The 13,246-nt window shown below is 37.3% G+C and overlaps 1 protein-coding gene across 2 annotated transcripts in view; it reads left to right on the forward strand.

The window, feature by feature from the left end:
• Nucleotides 1-13,246, forward strand: part of MON2 (MON2 homolog, regulator of endosome-to-Golgi trafficking) — a 148,596-nt gene that overhangs the window by 16,925 nt on the left and 118,425 nt on the right. For both annotated transcript variants that reach the window (XM_069080685.1, XM_069080692.1), the window contains exon 2: nucleotides 601-664. In XM_069080685.1, coding sequence (XP_068936786.1) covers nucleotides 601-664 — 64 coding nt within the window. The remainder of the gene's footprint in view (nucleotides 1-600; nucleotides 665-13,246) is intronic.

Below are 13,246 nucleotides of genomic sequence, written 5' to 3' on the forward strand. Positions count from 1 at the left end.
AATGGATAGATATAAAGAAAAAAAAGTATTCTCTGTATATAGGCATGCACAGATTTAATGTACATATATACATGCACATGCATCCAGTAAGAGGTAACAGCAATTTACCATCATCATCCAGCTTGAGAAGGAGGGATTGTATCACAGATAATCCAGTTCAGAAGTTATTTGATGTTCCAGTATGTTGGAATTATTTGCTGAGTGGAGAGGGCAATAATTTATTTTCTTCTTCATTTTTTCCTTGCTCTGATGTTTGTCATGCTAATAAGAGCCCATAAAAGGAGGAATTAGATAATCTAGAAACATACTGAGTAGAAAAAGGAATTTAAAATAGGTTTAAATAATGGCAGTGGGTAAGCCATAACATGGATAATCAAATTTGTGTAATCATATTTTAATACGTTTAATGTGAATTATCTTTCTTTTGTATCTACCTTGTTCTTGAAATCTAGGACTTGATGGGTAACAAAATTCTGAGAATTAAGTAAGGTGATAGTGACAGTTTTCCATTGTGTTTGATGGTTGAATTTTTTTGTTTGTTTTTTGCAAAGAAAAGAGTATAACAGTTTAAGGTCTAATTGTTTTTATTTATTCTTACAGGCCGCTGAATCAGGAATAATCAAAGTTAAAACGATAGCTGCACGAAGCACTGAAATTTTGACAGGTAAATTGTTTGCATTAAAAATACAGTGGTGAATGATAAGAAAATCTAAGTGTAAAGGCAAAATCTTCTTTTCAAAATAGGATCAGTTATACTGCCCCTTTCCTCAAAATTTCAGGAAAGATTTTCCCAATGACTTGCTGTACATAATAATAGAAAATATATACAGTCATCACATTACAAGTGAATTGTGTTCCACAAATTCATTTATAAGTTATTTGGTTGGAATTTAAAGCACATTATAAATGATGAATACATTCCTAGGCTAGTCAGAAGAATACTATGGTACCAATTGTACATGAATGCTAGGAACATAATGGTGGACTATATTGGTGCAGAGATGGGGGAAGAAGGGAAGAAATGGTTTCTTTCTGTTTTCTTGGTCTTAGACAAAATTTTGGAATAAAGTTTATCTTTGGTACCTCTCTTGTCTCATTTTCACTTTCTCCCTATTTCTAATAATCTTTTTATTTTTTTTTCCTCTCACTGCCCTCATCCTGCCCTGAGGTCCCTATTACAGTATCTTAACTACCTCCAAAGCACTATATGCTTTGAAAATACTTGTCTGGTTCCCATCTCCCCCCTCTCCCTCACTATAACCCATGTACTCAGTGGAATTGTTTAGGCTTGTAAGATGTGAGTGATTGATGATCCTACTTTTCTAAGATGACTAAGTAAGTCACATAAATCTCAAATTTCTGACTGTATAGTAGAATGAAGGAAACATTTTAGGTAGTGTAAAAGAAGCATGGACATTTCTTAGAAACCAACCCCTGGGAACAAAGAGTTGTGGGGGCTGGGGGCTGCGGACTGCTTCACAACTTCCTTCTTTCATTCAATTCTGAACCTTCACAGTTTCCTAATAGCTAATTATGTTTGCTAGGATTCTTATGACAGTATTGGTGGGAGGGAAAGGGGAGAAAAAGGTAAGATCAAGGGACTGTCCATAGTTAAATTTGAATATAATAATGTTTTCCCTTTCTCCTGTCATTGTTTATATCCTACAGGACTGCACATTTTAAATGTAAATGGTTTTATTTCAGTAAAGATGGAACAAACTTTTCTTTAATTGGTATTTAGTTGACAGATTTTTTTTTAACACATATATCTTTTTCTTTCCAGTCCTCCCCCAAATATTCATAATTATAGGGTTTTTTACTGTCCAGAAAGACCAAACCGTTTTTGTGCTTAAAGTGACTCCTCTTGTAACCTAGGAAATAGTAGCATTCAGCCTAGTTTCTTTTGGAACTGAAGGATTCTTTGATTTATACCTCTCTCCCTTTAGACATTTTCCTTTAATGTCTCCTTTATTTTTTCTTTGTTTTCATTGCTCTCATGAATGCTGACATAAGTGGGAATGCTATGCCAGGTAATGTCAGCGGTGACAAATACATAAGATTCAGAACTGAGAAAAATTTCTTTTTCTATTTGGAATTATAATATTACAGAGAAATAATAGTTTAAGCATATTTTACATATGAGGCCAAATTTTTCGACCCTACATTTACCTATAAATTTTGTTGTTGTAATCACAATTTGGTTTAGGAGATGGAAGAAGAATTTTGAATGACTTAGTTGCACTGTCATAAAAAGCATAGTATTGAGATGTTTTTGACAATTGTGATCATTTAAATGATAGTGATAAATGAAATTGTGATAATTTTAGTGATAAATATATACAAATCATTTTCTCATTACAAAATTCAATTTTTTGTTTGACTTATTTAGTATATTTTAATGTCAGTATAATTTTAATAAATTTTTTTTAATACTTTACAAAGGGCAGTAGGATACTTCACTTAGCCAGTACTTATTGAACATCTATATCTATTTATTTGCAAAACCCCTGTCCTTGGCTCTGTTTGGGCAGGAAAGGGGGGTTGGATTTCAAAAAGGGATATTTGTTATTTGCTCTTAAGAATAAGTGTCATACACACAGGAAGGACTAAAGAACAAATCAGTACTTTGATATAGTACAAAAGATGTTATAAGGTAATAGATGAATATGGTCAAAATAAGTTGTGAATAGTATTAGTTTAGAGGAGAGAGAGAGTTTGCCAAACTTTTCCCTCCCTACCATCAGAAGCCTCTATTCTATCTGGGATTCTGTGAGTTGTTAAGCCCTCCAAATTCCATTGGGAACAAAATTCTACTTAGTGCTTTTCTAACCTATTGCTGACAATTTACATAATATTCATATTTGAAAAAAATATTTGCCTCTTAACCATCTGTTTCACTCAGCCCTGTTATTTTCTTGAATATTGACATAAATGAGAATGCTGTGGCAAGTAATTCCAGCATTGCAAATCTGGGAAATCCAATAAGTAGCAGCAAAAGCACATTTTCATTTTCATGACCATCTCATCATTCCTGTTGCCCCAATGGGCTTTGAACTACTTGACATCAGATTGTTACTTTGATTTTATATGTATCCCCAGTACCTTTTACAATGCACAAAGCATAGTAGATGCTTAATACATTTTTTATTTGAATTTTAAACCCATCAGTAATCATTTTTCAAGAAATATTGTCTTGAGAACTGGCATTCCAGGCTAAATTCTTATGACCTTATTACTGACACCAAGCATCATATAAGATGGATGTACTAGATTGTGAATTATGACTAGCTAAATTCCTTTATCTTCTGCAATGTCTTTTATTGATATCCCTCCAATTGAGCCTTTACTGGTAGCATCTCACCAGCATATCCATGTTCTCTGTAAATTAAGGTATATTTTTGAGAATGATTTTTCTGTGACAGGAATTTGACTTTAAAAAGATGACTTAAACTCAGAGTATCTTTGTGTGACATCAGATCTCTGTGGCTATTTAAAAAAATTTTTTCTCCAAGAAACTCCAAACTTGGTCATTATAATTATACAGTATCCACTTTCTTTTTTGTCGTTCTTGTTCTGTTTATGTTGTTGAGTCACATATGTATTTTTTTGTTCTGTTTGCCTTTAGTCAGTTCTTATAAGACTTTCCATATTTTTTCCAATTCTTCATGTTTGTTGCCTCTTACAGTGCAACAGTATTTCCATATGTTTATGTATCATGATTTGTTTATAACCATTATCAACGTGATTAGCATCTACTTTGAGAACAATTAAATTTTATCCGTGTTTGTTATTGTCAGTTGGATGTTTAGTTGAATTGCAAACTCTTTGAGAACAGAAACCATGAAACTTACTAATTCTTTGTGTGCTTCCTGTTATTGGGATAATGTTTGGATATGTGATTTCATTGACGTAGGGAACTCCTAGTGAGGAAACACCTCCAGTGCCAAGCTTCTGAGTGTTGCCTGGAGAAATGATAAATTAGAATGACTTGCCAGCGGTTACATAGTCAGGATGTAGGGACTTGAACCCAGGTCTTCCATCTTTGAGACCAACTCTCTAACTATTACACTGTGTGCATGCTCTCATGCACACTTTCTCTCCCTAGCTGTCCACCCAATCCCTTCCCACGCCATCAGTGTCATCATGGGTTTAAAGATGGAAGGAATTGTTGGAAGCCATCTAGCTTCAATCTTATTTTAGACTTGAGGAAACTGAGACAAGAAACCAAAATTAAAGTAAAATGTTTCACTGAAAATGATACAAAAAGATTAATAACAATCTTAATTAGCATAAACATAGGCTCCCCAGCACAACTCTGTGAACTTGTATGATTACATATTTGAAAGTGCATTGTGTTATTTTTGAAAGCTTCAGGGTTAGGGAAAACATGGATTTCTTATCCAGGTCATGGATGATTTCTTGTCAGAGAACTTGAGTTCAGTCTTGACTATGCTGTCTTATAATGTTAGCAGGTGACTAACCTCTTTGGTCCTCAGTTTTCTGATCTGTAAAACTGAAGGGTTGGATCACCTCCAGTGTATGTTTGTTTATGTTTTGTGTATGTTTTTGTAGGTGTGCAATAATGTTAGAATATAAGTTCGTAGGACAACTTGGTTTTTGTTTTTGTATTCCAGTACTGCCCACAGTGGGGCAGTTAGGTGACTTGGTAGATAAGAGTACCAGGCCTGGAGTCAGGAAGACTCTTCTTCCTGAGTTCAAATCTGGCCTCAGATACTTAATAGCTATGTAACCTTACCTTGGTTTCCTCATCTGTAAAATGAGCTGGAGAAGGGAATGGCAAACTACTCCAACATTCTTGCCAAGAAAACACCAAATGGGGTCATGAAGTGTCAGACAGGACTGACTGAAAATGACTGAACAATAACAAAACTGCCCACAGTGCCTGGTACATGTTGAGGTTTGGGGTTGAGGGGTGCTGGGGTCCCCAAAATACTGACATACCGGGGCCTGCCAAATGAATTAAACTCAAGTCTTCTCTCAGCCAAAGAAAGCAAAGTTTATTAAAGATTCACCATGTTGGTTATCCTCATAAGGAGCCTAAGCATTTGTGACACTTGTATTGACAAGCGGACCAGAACAGTCTGACTCAGACTCAGTCTGAGCTAGATTGAATCTGAGCCACTTCATGGAGGCCAGATGAATCTCATATACAGAGAGACTGTGGGAAGGATCTAAGGGTGGTCTAGAGGAAGGCTTGGGGGAGGGTCTTGAGGAGGAGTCTAAGGAAGATCTTGATGGAACTGAGGTCAGACTCCAAAACCAAGAGAATGGGATTTTGATGGGGTCAGGGATGGGAAACAGCAGGAAGCAACCTGGAGGTAATAGACAGTGGAGGGGTAGTATAGTTTAAGGGTAACAGATTTGGTTTTAGATACTTTGTTAGGGTGGGAGTGTATCGGCAATGCCATATTCACAATGCCTATGGAGATTACACATATGCTGATATAATTATCCATCACAAAATACATCATGCTTGCCATATGGGGGAATAAACTAGAAAATTTATTAAGATACCAAAAGACTGATTCCCAAAACCAGAAAGTGAAAGCCATCAGAGTAGTTATGACATTGGCACAGGTAGATAAAGTAGAAAGCACCCACATTTTCAAGCCTTTAAAACAGAACAGGCTACCTCAGGCAAAGGTCCTCCTCTCCCCATTCACAGCAACCACCCAGCGTCCGGGAAGCGCGCTCCCAGCAGCTCCGGCCCCTGGCAGTCCTCAGCAGGAGTCCTTAGCAGAAATTCTGGCTAACTCAAAAAGGGCTTCGCACTGCCTCTGCTGCTGCTGCCGCCGCTGTCGCCACCACCACTAGCCACCGCAGGAACTCTAGTTTGGCTTCCGCTTCCTCTTGCTCCGCCCCTTCCTGCTACGTCAGCAAGTCCAATGGGGCATGGAAGATCTTTAAATCCCATAACCCTTACAGGGAAGTAGCTCGTAGGCTACCTGGAGAGGTTAGATTAAGGGTAACAGAGATTCACTCATTAATAATGGAAGTCTTTTGGCCTCTGGAAAATGCTAGTTCAAGTGGGAAGATTCAAGGGTTTCCCAGAACCTATACCCCATCATTACATAGTAGATTTTCTTGTGACTAAAGCCCATTGCATTTTCTTGCATTGGGTTAGAATTTCCTGATGCCTGGATACCACAGGAAGCAGTTCTTTGAAGCTTGTAGTGCCCTGGGTTACAGTTAACAACAGTGTTACTAGACCAGCATTTCATAATTATGCGTAGTATCTAAAATTGGAATATTCTTCTACTTCAGGTGGTCATAATATTTTAATATTCAAAGGTCTATGATTTATTTGATGTGGGGATTCCTTCCAGTAGTGAAAGTTGCAGCTCTTATGCAACTTAAGTCTTTGTAATTTGCTTTGGTCGAAAAAATTTATCACTCTGTGGCTAATCAGATGATAATCCTTTCTGCATTTAACTAAGAAGATCTTCCTACTGCATGTAAACTCAGCCCATCACTCAAAGCCTTTCCAGTTTGGTAGGAATCTTCTGAGCTAATTTCTCTGCCTAATCACCTTAGATAAGGAAGTAGGGGTGGGGAACCTGCAGCTTGAGGTCCATTGTGGCCCTCATGGCCCTCTAGCTCCTCAGGTTTGCCCTTTGACTAAATCCACACTTCACAAAACAAATCCCCTTAATAAAAAGATTTGTTCTTCAAAACTTGAACTCAGTCAGAAGGCCACACCCAAGGACCTAGAAGGCCACATGTGACCTCAAGGCCACAGGTTCCCTACCCCTGAAGTAGGACTTTAGAGGATCCTATATATGACTCCTGATGAAACCTTGTCATACCCACCTAGGCGCTAGGTGGTACAGTGGGTAGAGTGCTGCCTAGAGATGGGAGGACCTGAATTCAAATCCAGGCTCAGACACTTCTAGCTATGTGTCCCTGGGCAAGTAACTCCATCTCCTGTCTGCCTCAGTTTCCTCATCTGCCAAACAGGGATAATAATAGCACCTACCTCCCAGAGTTATGAGGATCAGATGAGATAATAATGGTGAAGCGCTTAGCATACCGCCTGACTCCGAGTAAGCACTATATAAATGTTAGCCATTATATTATTATGTAAATATTCATAATCTCAACTAACTGGCATGATTAGGAAATGTAGTATATTATATAACTAAATTTGTTGTTTAAGTGAGGGTTAGGTGAAGTTTGTGGTAGTATTTTGGCGTCCCTTGCACTCCTCTTCACCTTTTTTCCTTGCCTTCTCATTACTTTCCTTGTTTCATGACCTTCCTTGTCTTGCTGCCGCTTTTATTCTGTCCTTACTATATATGTTCACTTGCTTTGACATCCCTTCCTGTGTACTTTCTAGCCTCTAGGACATGAATTCTCTAGACTCATTGACCAGTCATAGTGCTATTTAAGTTTTTGCTATTCTGGTTTGTGATCTCATCAACTGAACTACTGCTTCTTTCTTCCTTTATATGTGTGACATTATCTGCAAGCTTCATTTGTATCTGCTTCTTTGCCTGTCGTGAAATGTTAAGCTTATGGTTGAGAGGAACTGTGCACTTTTCATAGGATACTAAGTAGGGCAGAAGCCTTAGAGTCCTACCCACTCATTTTACTGAGAGGAATATGAGGTGCAAGAGTAGTGGACTCACTCAAGGTCACACAGGTGGTATTTTCTATTAGATTATAAATTAATTTTTGAATATAATAGTTGCCCTGTAGCTAATGTTTATGCAATAAGTAATACATAGTGAAGATTAGTTGGTCTTTTTTAAAAATGTTTTAACATTTTTAAAGTTTTGAGTTCCAAATTTTATCCTCCCCACTCTACGACAGTAAGCAGTCAGATATAGGTTATATATGTGCAATTATGTAAAACATTTTCATATTATTTAGTCCAAGAAGATTTGAATAAAAGACAAAAAGAAAAGAAAGTGAAAAATAGCATGTTTCAGTCTGTATTCAAACAGTCAGATCTTTCTATGGAGGCATAAAGTATGCTTCATCAATAACACTTTGGGATTGTCTTGGATCATTGTATTGCTGAGAGTAGCTAAGTCATTCACAGCTCTTCATCAAACAGTATTGTTGATACTGTGTACAACATTCTCCTGGTTCTGTTCACTTCACTATGCATCAGTTCATCTAAGTCTTTCCAGGTTTTTCTGAAATTATACTTTTTGTCATTTCTTATAACATAGTAATATTCCATTGTACTCATTTACTATAGCCTGTTTAGCCAGTCCCCAAATGATGGGCATCCCTTCAATTTCCAGTTCTTAGCCACCACAAAAAGAGCTGCTATAAATACAAATTGGCCCTTTTCCTTTTTTTTTTTTTTTTTTGGACATCTCTGGGATATAGACCTAGCAGTAATATTGCTGGATCCAAAGGTATATTTGGACATAGTTCCACATTGTTCTCCAGAATGATTAGATCAGTTCACAACTCCACCAACAGTGTATTAGTGTCCCAGTTTTCCCACATCCCCTCCAACATCCAACATTTTCCTTTTTTGTTATATTAACCAATCTGATAGGTATAAGGTGGTACCTTAGAGTTGTTTTAATTTGCATTTCTCTAATCAATAGTGATTTAGAACATTTTTTTTCATACAACTGTACATAGCATTGATTTCTTTGTCTGAAAACTGCCTGTTCATATCCTTTGACTATTTATGAACTGGGGAAATGACTTGTATTTTTATAAATTAGACACTTAAAAAAAATCTTTTTTTTGGAGGGCAGTTAGGGTTAAGTGACTTGCCCAAAGTCACATGGCTAGTAAGTGTGTAAAGTCCCTGAGGCCGAATTTGAACTCAGGTCCTCCTGACTTCAGTGCTCTATTCTCTCTATCCACCTAGCTACCCCATAGACTATTTCTTTGAGAAATGAGGCCTTTATCAGAGATACTTTAAAAAAATTTTCCCCATTTTTCTGCTTTCCTTATAATTTTGGTTGCATTGGTTTTGTTTGTACAAAATCTTTTTAATTTTATGTAGTCAGAATTACATTTTATAATGCTCTCCATATCTTGTTTTATCCTAAATTCTTCCCTTATCCATAAATCTCACAGGTAAAGTATTTCATCCTCTCTTACTTTGCTTACATTATCACCCTTTACGTGTAAATCATGTACGCATTTTGACCTTATCTTGGTATGTGGTATGGGATATGTTGGTATGTACCTAGTTTCTGACATACTATTTTCCAGTTTTCCCAGCAGTTTTTTGTCAAATAATGAGTTTTTGTTCCAAAAGCTTGGATCTTTGGGTTTATCATATACTAGATTACTATGGTCATTTACTATAATTTAATTTGTACCTAATCTATTCTATTGATTCACCACTCTGTTTCTTACCTAGTACCAGACTATTTTGATAATTACTGCTTTATAATACAGTTTGAGATCTGGTACAGCTAGACCACCTTTTTTCCCATTTTTTTTCAATAATTCCTTATATTCTTGATCATTTGTTCTTCCACTTGAATTTTGTTATGATTTTTTTCTAGCTCTATAAAATAATTTATTGATAGTTTGATTGGTATGGCACTGAATAAATAGTATGATGCCATAGCATCTGCCGAGAATGCTGGTTTTGTTTCCTTATTGCCTATTCTTATTCCTTCAATTTCTTTTTCTTCTCTTATTGATATAGCTCACATTTCTAGTACAATATTAAATAGTAGAAATGATAATGGGCATCCTTGCTTTACTCCTCGTTGTATTGTGAAGACTTCTAGCTTATCCCCATGACAGATAATGCTTGTTGATGGTTTTAGATAAATATTACTTATTATTTTAAGGAAAGCTCCATTTATTCCTATGCTCTCTAGTGTTTTTTATAGGAATGGGTGCTGTAAAAGACCTTTTGTAAAAGGCTTTTTCTGCATCTGTTGAGATAATCATATATTTTCTGTTAGGTTTCTTATTGATGTAGTCAATGCATTCCTATTATAAATCCCACCTGATCATAGTGTATGGTCCTTGTGGTATATTGCGGTAATCTCTTTGCTAGTATTTTATGTAAAATTTTTGCATAGTCATTAAGGAAATTGGTCTACAATTTTCTTTTTTTTTCTTTTGGAGGGGGGAGGCAAGGCGATTAGGGTTAAGTGACTTGATCAAGGTCAAACAGCTAGTGTGTCAAGTGTCTGAAGCCAGATTTGAATTTGCACCCTCCTCACTCCAGACCCAGTGCTCTATTCACTGTATCACCTAGCTGCCCCTATAATTTTCTTTCTCTGTTTTGGCTCTTCCTAGTTTAGTTACAGCCCAATATTTGTGTCCTAAAAGGAATTTGGCGTAGGACTCCTTTTTGCCTGTTTCTCCAAATAATTTATATAGTATTGGGATTAATTATTCTTTAAATGTTGGTAGATTTCATTTGTGAATCCATCTGGTCCTGGGCATTTTTTCTTACGAAATTAGTTCATTGATGACTTGTTCAATTTCTTATTCTAAGATTTTGTTATTTGTGTATTCAATTTCTTCTGTTTTTTTCCCCCAATTTCTTTTTATTTTTTAGTTTAAATCATTTATTTCCACAAGATTTTGAGTTACAAATTTTCTCCCCATTTTTCCCCTACCCACCACCCCAAAACAGGGATCCCACTAAATATCTCCTCCCCCAATCTGCTGTCTCTCATATCTTCCCCCATTCCTCCTCCAACTTTCCAGTAGGGCAAGATGGATCTCTATGCCCCAGTGCCTGTATATCTCATTTCCCAGTTACATGTAAAATAATAATTATTATTATATATATTTTTTAAACATTTGATTTTAAACCTTTAAATTCCATATTCTTTCCCTACCTCCCTTGTCACCCACCCTTACTGGGAAGATAAGCAATTCAATATAGGTTGTACATGTGTAGCTATACAAAATATTTCCGTAGTGGATATGTTGTGAAAGACTGACTATATTTCCCTCCCTCCTATCCCACCCCCCACTTGTTCTGTTGTCTACTTTGATCCTGTCCCTTTTCAAAAGTGGGTGCTTCCAACTTCTCTCCTTCCCCCAGCCTGCCCTCCCTTCCATCATCCCCCCCTCATCCCCTTCCCCCCTACTCTCCTGTAGGGTTAGATACTCTATTTAGTGTGTATGTCATTCCCTTCCTAAGCCAAATTCATTGAGGATAAGGTTGACTCATTCCCTTTTGCCTTCCTGTTCTTCCCCTTCATTGTAACAGTTTTGCCTTGCCTCTTCTATATGAGATAATTTACCCCATTCTATCTCTCCCCATCTCCTCTCATTATATTCCTCTCTTACCTCTTAATTTCACCTTTCAAATATCATCCCTTCCTATTCAGTTGGTCCTTTGCCCTCTGTCTATGTGCAACTGTACACATATATACACATACTCACATATGTATTCATATACCCTCCTATATATGTATATACACACACACACACATATATAAATACACATTTCTATTCCCTTCAACTATTCTCATACTGAGAAATGTTTCTTAAGTTACAATTATCATTTTTCCATGTAAGAATGTAAATAGTTCAACTTGGATAAGTTCCTTATGATTTCTTTTCCCTGTTTACCTTCTCATGCTTCTCTTGCTCCTTGTATCTGAATGTCAAATTTTCTTTTCAACTCTGGTTTTTTCATCAAGAATGCTTGAAAGTCCTCTATTCCAATGAATGACCATATTTTCCCCTGAAACATGATACTCAGTTTTGCTGGGGAGGTGATCCTTTGTTTTAATCCCAGCTCCTTTTGACCTTCTGAATATCATATTCCAAGCACTTTGATCCCTCAGTGTAGAAGCTGCCAGATCCTGTGTTATCCTGATTGTGTTTCCACAGTATTCAAATTGTTCCTTCCTGGCTACTTGTAATATTTTCTCCTTGATCTGGGAACTCTGGAACCTGGCTATAATATTCCTAGGAGTTTGTAGCATTCTGCTATGTTGTGTGGGTAGATATACTCACCTCAACAGGCTTCGGATGTCTCTGGCTCCAGCTATGGCTAGAGAATGACTCCACAGAAACCAAGGAAGGTACACGTTTCTTTATTGAGGACTTCAGGTTACATCTTCTATCCCGAACTACTCCCGACTGACTCTCCTCCCTCCATGTCGTCCCTTATATGTCCTTTTGCTAGCCGCCCCTCCCCTTTCTAGTCCAGGCCACAGCGAACCAATCATGCGCCGCCCTGAAGAGGAGGAGGAAAGCCAAGCCACACCTCACCACGTGACCATCCCGTGATGAAACACTATGGCCTCATCCCGTGATGCCAACTCAACACTTTTGGAGACCCCGTGACGGGACGCCAGCATCCCTTCCCGTGGTGCATCGCAGCACTCATGGTGTCCTGTGGCCGCCCCTCATGTGCCCTCCCCAGGCAACCACGTGCACTCCTGTTAGCTCCGGACCTCACCGGCCTTACGGGAGTTTTCTTTTTGGGATCTTTTTCAGGAGGTGATTGGTAGATTCTTTAAACCTCAATTTTGCCCTCTTGTTCTAAAACATCAGAGCAGTTTTCCTTGAGAATTTCTTGAAGGATGATTTCTAGGTTCTTTTTTTGATCATGGCTTTCAGGTAGTCCTATAATTTTTAAGTTATCTCTTCTGGACCTATTTTCCAGGTCATTGGTTTTCCCAACGAGATATTTCACATTGCCTTCTATTTTTTCATTTGTTTGGATCTTTTTAATCGTATTTTGATTTTTCATAAAGTCACTGGCTTCCATTCGCTCTAATCTAATTCTGAAGCAATGATTCTCTTCAGTGAGCTTTTGAGATTCTTTTTCCATCTATCAAATTTGGCTTTTTAAGGCATTCTTCTCCTCATTGGCTTTTTGAATCTCTTTTGCCGTTTGAATTAGTCTATTTTTTAAGGTGTTATTTTCTTCAGTCAGGTTGTTGACTCTCATTTTATAATTTTCTTGCATAATTCTCATTTGTCTTCCCAATTTTTCTTCCATTTCTCTTATTTGGTTTTCAAAATCCTTCTTAAGCTCCTCCATGTCCTGTAAGCAGTTTATTCTTTTCTTGGAAGCTTCTGGTGCAGGAGTTCTGACCTTGCTGTCTTCCTTCTGTACCATGCCACAATCCTTTTTTTCACCAAAAAGGAAATCCAAAGTCAGACCACTGTGCTTGCCTTGCTTCCCTTGCTTGCTCATGTTGCCACAATTACTTGACTTTTGAGCTTTTTGCCACAGTAGAATTCTGCTACCAGAGTGGGGAGCTTTGTCCTAAATGCTGGGGTTTTTACAGCTGCTGGAGCTATTAGT

The sequence above is a fragment of the Petaurus breviceps genome, unplaced genomic scaffold (genome assembly GCF_028583685.1).
Source record: "Petaurus breviceps papuanus isolate PSGF00001 unplaced genomic scaffold, PetGlider_PUasm1.0 154, whole genome shotgun sequence".
Classification (NCBI taxonomy): domain Eukaryota; kingdom Metazoa; phylum Chordata; class Mammalia; order Diprotodontia; family Petauridae; genus Petaurus; species Petaurus breviceps.